Source organism: Mycena indigotica (assembly GCF_014461135.1).
Source record: "Mycena indigotica strain 171206Taipei chromosome Unknown Mind.scaff0002, whole genome shotgun sequence".
NCBI classification, from domain to species: Eukaryota; Fungi; Basidiomycota; class Agaricomycetes; order Agaricales; family Mycenaceae; genus Mycena; species Mycena indigotica.
Window position 1 is genome coordinate 2721974 of NW_023503001.1, and position 14748 is coordinate 2736721.

A 14748-nucleotide genomic window follows, 5' to 3' on the forward strand; every position below is an offset into this window, starting at 1 on the left:
CAAGTGTGGTTGTTATCTGAGCATGCTGCCAGCGCGAGATTTTAGTATCTGCGCAGCGTATAAATGCCTGCGCGGCCGACCGGGCTGTTCATTGCACCGAGCAGCCCACACTCTCTCTGTGCCACAATGCCTGCGCTCGTCCAGCTCATCGTGCTCTTTATGCTCGGCCTGGCCGGCGTCAGCGCCGCACCGCTCAAGCTCACGGTCCGTCCGCCCGGCACTGCGCCCGCTTAATATACCCCCCCACTCACCGCACCCGCAGGGCCACGTGAACGCCGCCGGCCCCGCGCACCACCACGCGGCGCGCGCCAGCAGCCCGCCGGTGGTGGACCCCGTCGCCCTGGGCGGGAAGATAGCCGACCCACTCGGCCTCATCGGGAAGGTTATCGGGGGGCAGACCGGTAATGGCGGCCCGATCCTCGGCAAGCCTTAGACTGTGCGTTGTGGCTCGCACTGGCACTTGCTGACGTGCTTACAGCTGCTCCGCCGCGCTGACGAGGGCGCGGAGTGATGAGCTGGGAAGGAGATGCACCGCCGGAGCTGTAGTTAACGCTATATACCCAATCGTAATACCATCAAGCGGATCACACCATCACGCATCTCTCTCTCTCCTCCTCCCATCATCATCATGGCGCCCTCCTCGACGCTCGTGGCCGCCGCGCAGAACGCCGTCACGCGCGCGCTCTCGCTGCGGCCGGGCGGCACGCTCCCGCCGTTCCCGCCGCTGAGCCCCGCCTTCTGGGCCGCCTGCCCGCACCCCGCCCTCCTCGCCCGCCTCGGCGCCGCCGCCACCCAGCGCCTCGCCCGCGACCTCCTCGCCGACCTCGCCGTCTTTGCCCCGCGCGTAGAACACACCGTGCGCGCAGCGTGTCCACCATTACGTACCCTGACGTCTACAGGTGATGGTGCAGACGCTGGTGTCGGCGACGACGCTGGCGCACGTGCTCGGCGCGGCGGGGCACTGGCACGCGCGGCTGCACCCGTGGGCGGCGGACGTGGCGGCGCCGGCGCGCGACGTGCAGATGGACTGGGCCGTGTTCGTCGGCGCCCACCTCGTCTGCGACGCACACAGCGGCTACGCCCGTCTCCGGCCCTACTTCGACAACGCCCTCCGCGCACCGGCGGCGGCGGGCGTGCGGGCCGTGCGCGACGTGTATGTCCGGGATTTTAAGTGTGGAGTGGGCTGACAGTGATTGGGTGTAGGTTGGGGCCGAAACGCCAGCGCAAACCGCGGGCAAAGGCTACCACTGTATTCGAATTCCCAGACGACCATCCATCCCCTCCTCTAGATCTTGTCAGTGCTCCGACCGCGTCTCCCCCATCCTCCCCAGTCCTTTCCGACGAAGAAGAAGAAGAAGAATCGCTCAACCGCAAGATCGCCGAACTAGAAGGTTTGTTCTACTATATATGACATCGTACTCCGACAAGGTTTGACCATTCGCAGAACTCTACATTAATTACCACCTGTGTGAAGCGCCACCCCAGCAGACGGACGATGCTATGGATGTCGATGTCGATGAGCGCGTGCCGCTGGAAGGTGTGTCCCGGTGTAGCTCAACTTGAATTCCAAGTCCATGACATAACCTTCTTGCAGATCTGTCGAACGACTGGGGGCTGGCGGAGCGCGCGCCGGCGATAGAGACGCCGTGGCACCACGATATCTTTGGCGACAAAGTGCGTTCCCAATCCGCAGAGGACTACCGCTGCTCATCATTGACACCCGCTAGCGCAAGCCCGCCGTCCTCCCGACGCCGTCCAGATCCCCAGGCGCCGGCAAAGGAAAAGAAAACAAGAAGCCGTCCCCGTCCCCGTCCCCGATTCTCCGCACTGGCAGGCGTGCATGGGCCACGGGCCGGTCCCGTCCCCTGCACTATATGCATGTGCAGCCCGCCTCGAGCCCAAGCCCGCCGTCCTCGCCCGCATCCAGCAAGAACGGCAACGCAGAGTATGACTATGACGTCTCGAGCCCGCCGTCCTCGCCCGCATCCAATGAGAACGGCAACTCAGACTACGACGTCTCGAGCCCGCTGTCCTCGCCCACATTGAACAAGAACCGCAACGCCAACGCCAACGCCATCGCCCTCGTGGATACGGCGCCCCCGCCCCCGCCCACACTGTCCATCACCCGCGTGTACGCCCCGCTGCCGCGGCGGGGGCAGGACGACCTCGCGCAGTATGTCGTCGGCGGCCACGATGCCGCGCAGGTGCAGTCGGGCGTCGCGCCGGCCGCGGCCGCGGGCACGAGGAGAGAGCAGGAGTGTGTGGAGCAGTATGTGGTGCTTGCTGGGTGGGTGAGTGGAGAGGTAGACGGTGCGTAAATCGAGGAGGAATACGTATGATGTGTCGAGATAATTGGGTTGTAGAGTAGATTTGTAGTGTAGAGTGAGTGTAGCATAGCGGATAGCGTATGTAGACTGGATATAGCAACAGACTAGCCATGTAGTTTTTCGTAATGGATAGCAAAGGAAAGGAATGTCGTGTAACCGATAAACTAAGGCTTTGAACCCGAAAACGTCGAGGTTGCAAACGTCTATTGCGAGTGTAAGTAGAAAACAAAGCGGCGGTGGGGAGGTAAAACGCACCTTGTGAAACTTGAAGTAAAAGGATCCTAACTTGAGTGTAGTGGCCATTGAGGCAACGAATAGGTTGATAATGCACATCTCGGCAGCAATGCGAGCTTCGATGATCTCGAGTTTCTCGTGCCGGAAGAGCCTGCGCAGGACTGTCGAGAATTGGGAGAAATAAGCAGACGATGCGGAGAGCGAGAAGGGTGGCTTACTCACTGCAACGTTGACGAGGTCTTCGAATATGCACCAGCGGCCAAGAGGCGAAAAAGAAAAGTGCCTGGCTCGGGGGATTGTGCAGGCCCAGGCGACTATAGTTTGGCGGCTAGAGCTCATTTGTGTGGCTGTCGCCCCATTGGCTAGCCAACGATGAGGATGCGATTTCGAAGTCGGGGATATTTGTGGCGTCGAGCCTGGTCAGGACTCTGGAGATAGTCATTAGGTAGGCAGTTCGGAGAAGAACAAGGCTGTGAGACTCACAGGAGGAGTCTTCAAATGGACAATGTCGACGGGGTCGGTTGGGAGCAACCGGCACACAAAAGGCCCGAAGGCCAAAAGTTGTTTGCTTGGCGGATTGGGAAGGCCGGCAGTTTGGCGACCATCTCCTTTCCGCAGCGCTGGCTAGGCAACGATGAGGATGCGATTCCAAACTTGCGTAAGAACAAGTTAGCTCACCAGAAGATGTGTGGCAGGACTTCTTTTCCTGGTGGCCCGCGAGACAGAATGTCCTGGGGTACGTGTAAGTCGTCTTTTCGGAGCAGAAGAGGATGCGGAGCAAGAGGGGGTCAGAGTGTGAATAATGCCTCGACATGGGTGTTAAGACAGGGATAACTGAAAGAAGTACATCTCATCGTGTGGGGTGGTGGTGTAGGGAGGAGGAGTGAGACTCACGGGGCGTGTCTGAAGGTGCGGGCGGTGGCGACGCAACGGCTACGACTACGAGGAGACATGCGGGCCCTGGAGGAGGGTAAGTGGTGACGAGAACGGGTGGCGGGGTAGGCACCTTCAGCGCTTCATACGTGAAAAGTTGGCGCATGCTTGGGGCCAGAGTGAGGACTGGGGCTGGGAAGGGCGTCAGGGCTGGCTTGCGAGGAAAGTAGGGGGGAGATGCTCACATTCTCCGCGAGCAGGTCGTGGGCAGAGCGAAAAAAATTTCCATCGATCACTTCTCGTCAGTCACGCGTCACCACCGCCAAACTCCGTCGGATTCGCCCATTGCCTCGCATCCCAAGATTCCCCAACGAGGAGCCAGCCTGGGTTTATCGTTGAACCTGGGTCCGGGGCGGCTATTTCCGGCGCAGCTACTTATAAATTTAACACCCCTTATGCGGGGAAGCCCAAATTTAACGGGCTATTCCGGCGCTGCCGGCGCGGTGCCGCTCCCAGAACGGTGCCTGCCTGCTCTATCACGTCCGAAGAACTTCCGCCGGCGTACTTCCCTGCGTCAGAAATCGTCGAACCGCGGGGTTAAAAATACAGGCGAGGTATAAACGTATATCGGCCCCGGAATAGCTTGCGCGCTCCATTGGGTGGGGTCTCGGGGCGAGAGAACTTGGCGGCAGAGAGTTGACGCCTCCACAGCGGCATCGATAGCCACATCGGGCCGTGCTCGCCGACCTGGACGAGGATAAGTGTCGCACCGGCGGCTAAAAACAGGCGGACGAACTTAGCGACCAGTTCGGTCAGCCAGACAGAATCTCGGGTCGAGAGTCCCAAAACTCGTCCTTGATGATGTCGCAGTGCAGTATTACGACCGCAGGCTTGCTGGCATTGGCTTTGGCTTTGGCCTCTGGCGATGGAGAATCAGGATGCGATCCCTGCTCGGAAGGTCCAATTTGAGCGCTCCATGCGGTCGAAAACTAACCTGCTGCTCTTGCTGGCGAACAAGGACACTGCCCTTCCTGAATCTTTCATCCACAGCGTTATAGTTGACGCCGAACCTCGTGAAGAGAAGCTCATGTTTGTCTTTGGATTGTGTTCCCTGTTGCGTAAGTTGAGCGTGTTGTCCATGGGTGAAGGAACATATCGGGTTTACCTTCAAGGTGGAGTGGGCCTGAGACGTGGATTCTCCGCCTTGTTGCACCAAAGCCCAGAAGGCCGTGTTATGAAGATTGTTGATGTGTGCTGCAAAATCTCCATTTCGGTTTTGGGATGCAAGAACAGGTTGTGTACGTACTATCCGCTTGACGCCATGAAAAGTAGTCCCGCACCTCCTTTATCCCCGGGTAGAGGACGATCCTGCCATCGAATGTCGGCGGGTATTGCAGAGGTGTGTCGGGAAAGTAGGTCGACCAGCGGAAAGTCACTGAAGCGGTAAAGTGCGAGGTGAGTGTCGAAAGAATTTTGGCATGACGTCGATTATACAGCGAGGCAGACTTTTTCAATAAGAAGCTGGCCCAATAAGAAGTCAATGGATAGTGAGAATTACGGTCCCGAAACTCACCTAAATTCGTCGGATTCGCCAAATCCAAGGACGATATCTGGATATTGATCCATCAAATCTGTCGCTGCGTGATCCAGGAGCTTCAGTGCGCGCACGTCGTTGGGCTTCGCAAAGCCATGAACGTCGGAGAAGCTGACAACTTGAGTGAGCTTGAAGGCGGGCCTGCCCTTTGCCACTACATACCGATGGAAAGAATGGCCATCCAGCCGAAGCACCATGAATGTCCCCGGCAGCAAAGGATCTGGGAGCTCGAAATTGCGCACGTAGGCGAACTTCGACCCAGCCATCTGGCGTTGGTTGTGGACGTGTCTGATCAAAAGCGTTTCTTCGGACCGGCCGTTACGCAAGCCTCTTGCGTAATGTCACACGCTGCCTCTGCTCGCGCTCTCCATGACCCGATGCCCGTTTTGCGCCGTGTCTGCTGCGAGTGGCTTCAACGTCATCTGGGAGGTGCGTGCATCTGCAGCCCATGTGTGCTTCCGGGGCTTCACCGTGCAAAGGACGCCGAATTTGTCGTTTTCAAAGATAGAAAGCCAGCAGCGGCACACCATCTCCAGTTGATTCCGAAGAGGCACATAGGTGGGGCGGGGCCGACAGCGAAATGAACGCGTGACCCATCTATTTTGCCAGCTAGCGTGCGCTCCCTGACGAAGAACGATGTTGAACTCGGTGTGTGGACTCCGTTCCGAGCAGCGTCATCATGCTTCCTGTAGTGCTTACCGTTTGCGGACCAGTGCGATCGATGCAGGCTCTCGGAAACGAATTGCTCGACGGCTTGAACGTGCCACCAGCCTCGAGAGTGTAGGTGCTGTCTATTCCTTACCCTCTGCTCAAACGCGACTGACGTTTGTCAAGGATGGGATTCCACATCCCGCCATTCAACTCCGTTAGCCATCTACACCTCCATGTGCAGGGCCTGCCTTACAAACCCCTCCGCTCCCAAAAATACCATATTTCCAAAGGCTTCGGGCGTTTTTACAAGGGGTTCGGATGGTTTGTTACGGCTGACCAGACAATTCAGTCGCTTGAGCGCGACCGTTCAATCGGCGTACTGCCGTGCTGAACATTGTCAGCGTACGTACCTGCGCGCTGTTATTCTTCTTGTCGTGACCGTTCTTCTCAGACAACTAGCTGGCCTATTGGCTTCCGTTATACCTTGGGTTCTCGGCTGCCAAATACACGCAACTGCCTTCGTTTGGCGCTAGCGGCGTCAGACGAATGACCATCGCGCCGTCATGCTTCCGCGATGCGCTCAACCTTCTCCCCAAAATTATCCACTACTATCCACAAATAGACCAATATTTTCGCCCCACCGCTGGCTTCTCTTCTTTCATCGACTGGGTCAAGTGTGGCGCGTTGAGCTGCTTGCGACGGCCCTTCGAAATCATATCCTTACTAACCAGCAAGACGAATGCCTTAAGTAGTTGGGCTCCTGGTCATGCAATTCTCCAGCTCTCTGCGCCATGCTCTTGCCAGTGTTTGCATCGTGTCTCTCCGCCTTTTCTCTCGCGACACTAGTGTCTGCAGCACCTGCCGCTTCGTCCTCAGCTGCAGCGGTTCCCTCGAGCGCTTCGCAGCTGGCCTCGAGCCCCGCTGCCTCCCAGACCGTTTCTGCGCCTGAGGCCACGGCGACCGTGCCATACGCCAGTGCCGATCCCAATGCACCGATGTGGGGCCCCGATGACTCAGACACCACGCTGGCGCCAATCCGAGGCTCCCTCGGTGCGCCCATCATGGGCCCAGAGAACTACCCACTCGAGCAACAGAACCCCGATCTTCTTGCGCCGCCGACAACCGACGCCGGTAGCGTGTAAGCTCAGTCACATTATCCGCCATCTAACTCAAAAGTAAACCTCAGGAGCAACGCAAAGTGGCCGTTCTCGTTGAGCCACAACCGCATGCAGACCGGCGGGTGGGCACGGCAGGAGAACAGTGTGTTGGTTAAACTTATTGGATTTCGATCTAATCTGTGTTTAGTCGGTGTGATGCCTATTGCAACCTGTATGTGGCTTCCGCGTTTCGCGAATCCCCCCCACTCATCTAGTCGCTAGCTATGGCTTCCGTAAACATGCGACTTGAACCCGGAGCGATTCGGTGCATTTTACTGTCTTCTGCCTGGTTTTGGTTTGTTGCTGATTTCATTTGACCCTTACAGCGAGCTCCACTGGCACAAGACCTCAGAAGTGCGTTCGTTTTTCTTCCCGCCCCAGCGCCCCTGGCACTGACCTCTCCGCCCAGTGGGCATATGTCCTCAAGGCACGCGCCACCAACAACGCCCCTGTGCGGGAGCTGATATTTCTTCCCAGGGTTCGACACAGGTGACCTCCGTAGACGCGGAGGGAAGGAACTTTTTAGCAACCGTGGTATGTGCTTGTGCTTCTCCGCGTTGCCCTATCCGGGTAAAGAGAGGGCTTAATGGGGTTCTTCAGGGACCCGGTGATCTCTGGTTCTTCCCCCCTGGCATCCCACACAGTTTGCAGGCAACAAATGACAGCGCCGGCGGCTCCGAATTCATTCTCGTAAGAACAGGGCTTCGTTGATCGCGCCCCATAGATTTAATTGGTTCGCAGGTCTTTGACGACGGAGCCTTCAGCGAGGACTCGACATTCCTGGTAATTGAACAAAAAACATCATTCATCTTTGAAGCAGCTTATTCGTCTCAGTTGACCGATTGGCTTGCACACGTCCCCGCAGAAGGTGACGTAGTTCTTCTGTAATCTGCATCTGATTAGATCGCATCTAACGATCAGACAGTTATCCAGAAGAACTTCCAGGCCAACCCCGACGCGTTCTCGCACATCCCCGCGAAAGAGCTGTACATTTTCCCCAGCGGTGGGTGCTTTCAAGTCCATCGTGTTTTTTTATTTGAACTTTTCGTCAGAGCCGCCGAGCTCGGATGCGGTCGCTCCCGACAGCCCGCAGGGCCAGGTTCCCAACCCGTTCACCTTTGCGTTGTCTAAGGTCAACGGCACGAAGACAGCTGCGGGCTCCGTCAAGATCGTTGACTCGACGAGCTTCACGGTCTGTTCCGGGTACTAAAATACAACGGAAAGATGAACTCCTCTCAGGTATCGAACACCATCGCGGCGGCTGAAGTCACCGTTGAACCTGGTGCTATCCGGTAAATATCATCTGCATATGTGTGAACGGCTGCTCATACACTGTTGTTGCAGAGAGCTTCACGTGGGTCTTACACAACCTAACAGATCTAGCTTTTGAGTCCATCTTAGTGGCATCCAACGATGGATGAGTGGAGCTTCTTCATGTATGTCCTTGATCTTCATTTTATCCAAACTCGATCTAATAACGTGGACTTTGTAGCGAAGGCCAAGGTCGTGTCACTATCTTCGCATCCCAAGGAAACGCAAGGACATTCAACTATCAAGTTCGTCTCCAGCTCTAGCTCTCCTTCAGGAGTTTCTGATGTGTGCAGCCCGGCGATATCGGGTTCGTTCCAACCGCCATGGGACATTATGTGGAAAACACCGGGAACACGTACCACCTCTTTCCAGATTTAGAGCTGAACTAGTACTAATTCCCACGTCAGGACGTTGAGGTATCTCGAGATCTTCAACACGGACAAATATCAGGACATCAGTCTCAACCAGGTTAATTTCGACGATTTCCCTTCTTCATCTGTCCTGATGAAAATGTTTTCAGTGGCTTGCACTCACCCCTCCTGACCTTGTCAAGGCGCATCTGCAACTCTCGGACGAAACCATCGCCAGTCTTTCCAAGACCAAGCCCGTGGTCATCGGTCCCAAAGATGCGGCCCCGGAGTACCAGTAAGCGCAGCAGAGAATTAGCAAATGAAAGTACTACAAGATGTACACATGTATATGGTATGGTATGGACAACAACAAAAAACAATAGTACATTTTTTCCCGATTTCACGAACTCGAGCTTGATCGATGGTGGCCATGACCTGAGCGCGAACTGCTGCCGCCACCCAGGAAACTGCCCGCGGAGATGTTTCTGAAGTTGAAGCTGATCGGGGCAGGCGGCGGTACTTGTCGGTCCGTCGATGCGGCTCTGACGAAGAGCGCGCGCGGCGCTGAATAGCTCTGGACATAGGCCGGTGGCTCCCTTGTGTGCTGAACGCCGATCCGCTCCCGGTCTTCACGCCAATTTGCCGAGTCCGATCGCGAAGAACGCCGGGAAGTCGAAGTCGTAGGGCTGCTGCGGGCTTGTCGGAGTTCCCTCTCGAGTGCCTCGACCCGATGACGCAGGCTCTCAACATGGAGATCTCTCCAGTCTTCCGAGGCAACTGCAACTCCCTCAGTCTGAACGCCGGCATCAGAGTACGTGCGGATTATCTCTGGCGGTGGCGAATCCTCGCGATCGAGGCCAGTGGTATCAGTCCCTTGCGAGGAATAACGTGGCTGCTCTGGCTGTTTTGCCGGCGGAGGAGGTTGGCGCGCATGACGCCGCTTGAGTTTCACGAGCCGTGAGTCGTTCTCGGAACTCATCAGAAAACTATCTCTGCTCGGAGGAAAGGCCAGAGGGGAAGTCGGAAATTGCAGACCGGGCTCGGTCGCCGACCATGCACGACGACTGGGTTTGTCTTGGTCGTACTTCAACGCAGCAAAGGGGAGTGCGCTGGCGACGCTGCTAATAGGAGAAAATAAGAGTGGCGAAGCTTCAAATAGGTCTTGGTGCAACGACGTTGGGGAAACGGGGATGGTTATGCCCAATCGCGGCGGACGAAGGTCTACGTTAGGGGCTTTGTACGCCTGATCCGATTTGAGAGAACTGGCCGCGCCTGATGTTTCGATCGTGCCTGAAACGGATATTTCGGCCGAATGCTCGGTCCTGCCCTCCGAATCATCCTGCTCACTGAAATCGAGCAATTTGTCCTTCTGCACACTTGAAATTTCCTGGAACAGCATCGTTGATACTGCAGGATCATCTACCGCACCGCTCGATCGACGTCGCCCATCGAAATCGGTCTCCCCAAACGAGAATGCAGGTAATCGGAGAAGATCCAAATCGAGTAATGGGTTGAGCTTCGGCACACTGTCCGCTGGGGCTGTTTTCCGAATGAAGGAGCGGGCAGACGACGGAGAGACATCAGGAGATGCGGACGGAGTCGCGAGAATGCTGTCCTCGGGAGAAGAAGTATATTGCCCAGCATCGTGCCAATTGGCGTTGAGCTGGGCGGGATCCGAGTCGGTGGTGATATTCAATACAGGGAGTTGAGCACCCGCAGCTTCGCCTTCTAGGGTGCCTGACCCACTCTCAAGAATGTCGTCAGTGGCTGACTGGACATGAGATGCAGGCCCGATTTCCACATCGGCATCCACATTCCCACCCGCAGACACCACATCTTTCGACAAAAGCTCGCTATGATCCGAGCCCAAGCTCGGGTCTGGTATTGTGTCTTGGGCACGAGATGTGTTATCGGTATTTTGAGCAGGTGGTGAATCATCAGGAGGGCTGGTGCCTTGTGAAGACGCTGGTTCTTCAGTAGCCGTAACTGTAGCTGTAGCGTCAGCCGGCGGATCGTCAACGACTGGACCTGGACCGTATGGGTTGTCTGTCCAGTCACCTAATCCGGACGGCTCTCTTTCGACCTCTTCAGTAGCGGGAGCTTCCAACAGAGCCATGAATGCAGCTGTGTTTGGAGACAATACGACTGGTTTTCCATCAACATCAGAGGTGTCGGTATCGAGGGCGGTAAACTCGTCATGATCGCCTTGCGTGTGTTGGGTATGTGGCGCTTGTACTTCGTCAGAGGTAGACGAGACGTGCTCAAAAGCCGCGGCTTCGCTAGTTGAAGCTTGATTCGTGGTATCTTGGCCTGAATCGAGTTCAGGTTCAACAACCGATGTCTGTCCATCGCCGCCTTGAGCAATAGATGGAGATGGTGGTCGCACATGCGAAGAGGGGATGGAAGGGCCTTGGTTCTTGTCGCTGGGGCCATTTTCTAGGCCGGAACTTGAAGTTTCGGCACTCGCAGAGTTCGACCCATCTCCCGAATCGGAGCTAGGTTCACTATCCGGACTTGCGCTATCGTCTGATTTGGTCTGCTCATCTGTTGGTGCAGTGGTAGACGACTCTTCGGTGGATGACGTTGTGACGACGACAAGTTCTTGGGCGGAACCCGTTTCAGACCCTGTTTCGGCAAGTTGGGTGGTTCGTGCTGGCGGGGAAGGGGAAGGTTGTATTTGAGATTGGGAATTGTTCGCCGAGGATTTGGCCTCCGTTTCGTTCACCAAAGGTTCGGTACTCCCGGTAGAGCTCTCCGACACGCCTTCGGGAATCGGCTCGTAAGGCAACAGCCCCAGCTGGATGCGAGCAAGTTCGTCCTCCAGCTGGGGGTCATGGTTGGCTAATCTGCATCACGGAGTATAAGTAGCTATAAACAAGTGTTTTTTGTGTCGCCTTACCGTGAAAGCGAGGGTCGCTCCAAACCACGGAGCGCGCTGCCGGAGATGTTCAACGCTTTCGAGAATTCCGCTGTTTGTGAGGCTAGCGGATGGCGTATGTAGGATATGAAGCGTGCAATGTCGGAAGCGTCCAGGTGGGCAATCTGCAAAAAAAAACATCAACCAACCTGGAAAACCGATAGGCTTGACCACGTACCGATTGGACCTCGACAGGTGTCTTCACCGTAGGCGAAATAGGGCTCGTTGAAGCTGCATGGGCACTCAGCGATCTACCAAGTAGCATGCGAAAAACCCCGCATTACCTCGACTGTAGTCAGAGACCTGGCCATCGTCGGACACAAGATCGAAGATACCTCCAGGGATATGAAAGTGTCGTTGTCGTTGAGGGGAGAACATCGGTCGAATATTTAGCGGAATAATTGCGTGCGTCTGCTGGTGGAAGGAGCGAGAGGCTAATCCGTGGGCCACACACGAGGCTCCGGCATGTCTGCTGTGGAGATGTGAATGATCGGAGTGGTCTTCGCTGCTAGACCGGCTTGAAACCAGCGGTGGCTTTCCTCGAAATAGCTCTGCGCAATGGCCATGAAGGCTAAGGTTGAGAGATTTGTTAACGAATTGATGTCGCTTAAATCGGCAAACACTCCTATCGGCTATCGGCAAAATGAAGACCGACGTGACTGCTGTGACAGCCGAGAAATTTTCTTTGCAAGAAACCACCATCGTCAAGACTGACTCTCGCCCATGCTCTTAGCAGCTTCGCTATGAGCGGCACCCACAAAAACGCAGTGTTTTCCCTTTCGTGACTCTTTTCCGACCCACGATGTCGCCAGAAGTTCGCCCTTGGTCCATGGATCTAGCTGAGTGAGGAAGGAAGGCACGTCCCACATACTTATCGTAGCCACCTCATACTGAACACCTCCCCAGCCGCCAGCGCTTGGCTCAGCTCTGCTTGTCGCGCTTTTCTATTCCCGTGAGTATCTAACTTCTTCACTTTCATTCTTCCTCGAGCCTCGTGATGAGACGTACTTCTTTCAGTTATCCCTGTCTTAAACCCCGTGTCGAGACTTCATTCACACTCTGACCCCTCCTACTTTTCACTGCCTCCTTTTATTTTTGGTTGCTGACGAATATAGGTTACGCGAAATTTGGGCGGCAGAATTGCTTGAAATGACCGGACCGGGGAACAAGCTACGGTGCAGAGAATCAAGTATCCCGAAGGAAGGCGAGAGAGGCTGGGCGTCATATGTAGTTACATGTTGTTGCTTGAACAAATGGGACGGACCAAGTTATTCAGTGGTCACTCTGACTGCAATTCTCACTGCTAACTTGAATGAATTCTCGTGTCATTACATGTCCCTGCTACTTTGCTCGTATGTTAATAAGTCGTGAGGCCTGAGGCGTGAGCATCAATCAAGCCGATGCACACAAATTCGCCTCAAATCGCCCAGTTCCCCCAAACGAACCATGCGTCATCTGGAAGAACGCGTCAGCACTTCAGCACCAAAAAAATAACACCAGAATCCACATACCACACCACAGAAGGTCGTGTCGCCGTTTGCGTCAGGCTGTGTAATCAGCACCCGGAAAAGATTGAGACGACGCAGTTCCGTCGGATCGCTATTCCTGAATTGATTCATGTTCGAACCCACAGCGTGCTCCAGCAATTTGGAAGTTTGGCAGACTCCGGCCGGCACATTGACTTCGCGTTGCTTTTGGATAACTGGTCACCGACTGGAAGAGCCAACTTTGGAAAAAGCACACACCAATCGCCCGTCTGCGCCGGGGGTGAGGTTATTGAAAACATGAGGGAAGAATCCTCTTGTCGATGCCTTCTTCTGATCAAATGGGGGAGTCGCAACCGCCAGCGATATCGCCTTTTGCACGTTAGCCAAGGTAATTGTCGTCGTCGAGCCCGCATCATTGTTGCATTTGACGCCCCTCGTTGGTGCATTGTTTACGACGGGTGTCTAGCCCATATCCGTGAAAACAGCATAAATCGAATGGACCAAAGCTTACGCGTGGTGGGGGAGCCGGTGGAGCAGGCTGAGCCGGCGGGGCTGCGGGTTGTGCTGGTGGATTTGATGGTGGATTTGCCGGAGTAGCTTTGCCCTTGCCCTTCTTATCGTTTGCTGGGGCTGCGGGTGTTTCGGCTTTCTCGGGCGGTGCGTCGCCAGTTTCGGCTTTCGCAGGTTCTGCATCACCAGTCTTGTCTGCCGTTTCCGAAGGCGGCGCTGCGCCTCCCTGCTCTGCCGTCTCTGGAGCTGAAGCTGGAGCTGGAGCTGGAGCTGGAGCCTCTGCCGCCTTCTTCTTATCAGCTTTTGCCTTCTTGCGTTGTTGGGCTTTAGATAGTGTAGTGGAGGTTGACGGGTCGCAGGAAGTTGGCGCTCGCTTCACAAGCCCGACAAACTCCAAGAAACGTCGGGTCTTGGACTTTGCAGGCAGTGGGCAGAAATCTCCGACTGGTGCCGGTGGTGTTTTAGCAGTCGTAGGCTAAACTGAGTGAGTGGCACTATTCAAAAAAGCTACGCTGCCCTACTTTCTTAGCCACGGTTGTCTTTACCGGAGCTTTGGACGCGACAGGCTAGATAAATTGGGTTGAGATGCAGACAAGACTAGCGCCAAAAGCAGGTCACACCTTTTTTGCGACTGGTTTGGCCACGGGCTTCGTTGCAGGCTTAGTAGCCGCTTTCGACGCAATAGGCTTTATCCATAATCAATAATTAGCCAGCATTAAGAGAACAAGATTGTACCTTCTTCGCAGCAACAGATTTAGCCACAGGCTTTGCCACGGGTTTTGAGGCCTGCGGAAAAGTCTTGACATTGCTAGAATAGGGAAATCTTGAAAACACTCACAACAGCCTTCGGAGCTGCCTTCTTCGGCAAAGGCGCGGCTTTTGGCGCTGACTTTGCGACTGGTTTAGGTTGCGCAGCTGGCTTGAGCTTCACAACTGGCTTCGCAACTGGCTTCGCAACTGGCTTCGCAACTGGCTTCGGCTTTGCTACCGGTTTTGCCACAGGCTTCGGCTTCGCAACTGGTTTCGGCTTCACAATCGGCTTGGGTTTTGCCGCAACCTGCACAACAATTCCAGGTCAGCAAGCCAGACGTGGCTTTGGAATGATAAAGCTACGCACAGGTTTCTTTGCGACGGCCTTTGTCTTCCGTGCTTCGAGTGCCTGCAAACAAGAGATGAGCTATCTAAACTCCTCAGATGAGCTCCAAGCCATACACCGCTGAGGTCCTCCTCCACAATGGGCAACGGGGCCGAAAAGACGGGCTGCAGAGACAGTAACAGAGCAGCGATAAGCGAATAAGAAACTCGCATGTCGGGCAGAAAAAGAGATAGTAAACAGA

General features: G+C 55.4%; 6 protein-coding genes across 6 annotated transcripts; 3 read left to right on the forward strand and 3 right to left on the reverse strand.

Annotated features, from left to right (window-relative positions):
* Positions 1-628: 628 nt before the first annotated feature.
* Positions 629-2318, forward strand: MIND_00204900 (uncharacterized protein; the record flags this gene model as incomplete). The annotated part of the gene is made up of 6 exons (XM_037358948.1): positions 629-856; positions 900-1153; positions 1204-1391; positions 1445-1537; positions 1595-1674; positions 1728-2318. The coding sequence occupies 6 exons, from the start codon at positions 629-631 to the stop codon at positions 2316-2318; spliced, it is 1434 nt and encodes a 477-aa protein (XP_037224043.1).
* A 1928-nt stretch (positions 2319-4246) lies between these two features.
* Positions 4247-5315, reverse strand: MIND_00205000 (Histidine tRNA guanylyltransferase; the record flags this gene model as incomplete). Its single annotated transcript, XM_037358949.1, has 6 exons — positions 5191-5315; positions 5008-5139; positions 4741-4955; positions 4600-4688; positions 4429-4545; positions 4247-4381 (listed from the first exon to the last, which is right to left on the reverse strand). Exons 1-6 carry the CDS (start codon positions 5292-5294, stop codon positions 4247-4249), a joined length of 792 nt encoding a protein of 263 aa, XP_037224044.1. The 5' UTR covers positions 5295-5315.
* An 82-nt stretch (positions 5316-5397) lies between these two features.
* On the forward strand, positions 5398-6138 carry MIND_00205100 (Oxalate decarboxylase; the record flags this gene model as incomplete). The annotated part of the gene is made up of 7 exons (XM_037358950.1): positions 5398-5457; positions 5508-5586; positions 5638-5676; positions 5742-5808; positions 5863-5991; positions 6029-6081; positions 6131-6138. The coding sequence occupies 7 exons, from the start codon at positions 5398-5400 to the stop codon at positions 6136-6138; spliced, it is 435 nt and encodes a 144-aa protein (XP_037224045.1).
* Positions 6139-6470: 332 nt separating this feature from the next.
* On the forward strand, positions 6471-8796 carry MIND_00205200 (Oxalate decarboxylase; the record flags this gene model as incomplete). The annotated part of the gene is made up of 17 exons (XM_037358951.1): positions 6471-6817; positions 6866-6939; positions 6985-7008; positions 7059-7101; positions 7163-7194; positions 7246-7370; positions 7437-7526; positions 7578-7619; positions 7671-7704; positions 7762-7839; positions 7889-8039; positions 8076-8190; positions 8238-8272; positions 8329-8392; positions 8441-8502; positions 8555-8615; positions 8668-8796. 17 exons carry the CDS (start codon positions 6471-6473, stop codon positions 8794-8796), a joined length of 1506 nt encoding a protein of 501 aa, XP_037224046.1.
* Positions 8797-8897: 101 nt separating this feature from the next.
* MIND_00205300 (uncharacterized protein) lies at positions 8898-11963 on the reverse strand (the record flags this gene model as incomplete). Its single annotated transcript, XM_037358952.1, has 4 exons — positions 11699-11963; positions 11593-11645; positions 11397-11539; positions 8898-11343 (listed from the first exon to the last, which is right to left on the reverse strand). The coding sequence occupies exons 1-4, from the start codon at positions 11790-11792 to the stop codon at positions 8898-8900; spliced, it is 2736 nt and encodes a 911-aa protein (XP_037224047.1). The 5' UTR covers positions 11793-11963.
* Positions 11964-12806: 843 nt separating this feature from the next.
* Positions 12807-14719, reverse strand: MIND_00205400 (uncharacterized protein; the record flags this gene model as incomplete). Its single annotated transcript, XM_037358953.1, has 10 exons — positions 12807-12869; positions 12926-13105; positions 13160-13363; positions 13413-13886; positions 13933-13977; positions 14032-14097; positions 14147-14197; positions 14250-14468; positions 14529-14570; positions 14624-14719. 10 exons carry the CDS (start codon positions 14717-14719, stop codon positions 12807-12809), a joined length of 1440 nt encoding a protein of 479 aa, XP_037224048.1.
* Between the last annotated feature and the right edge of the window lie 29 nt (positions 14720-14748).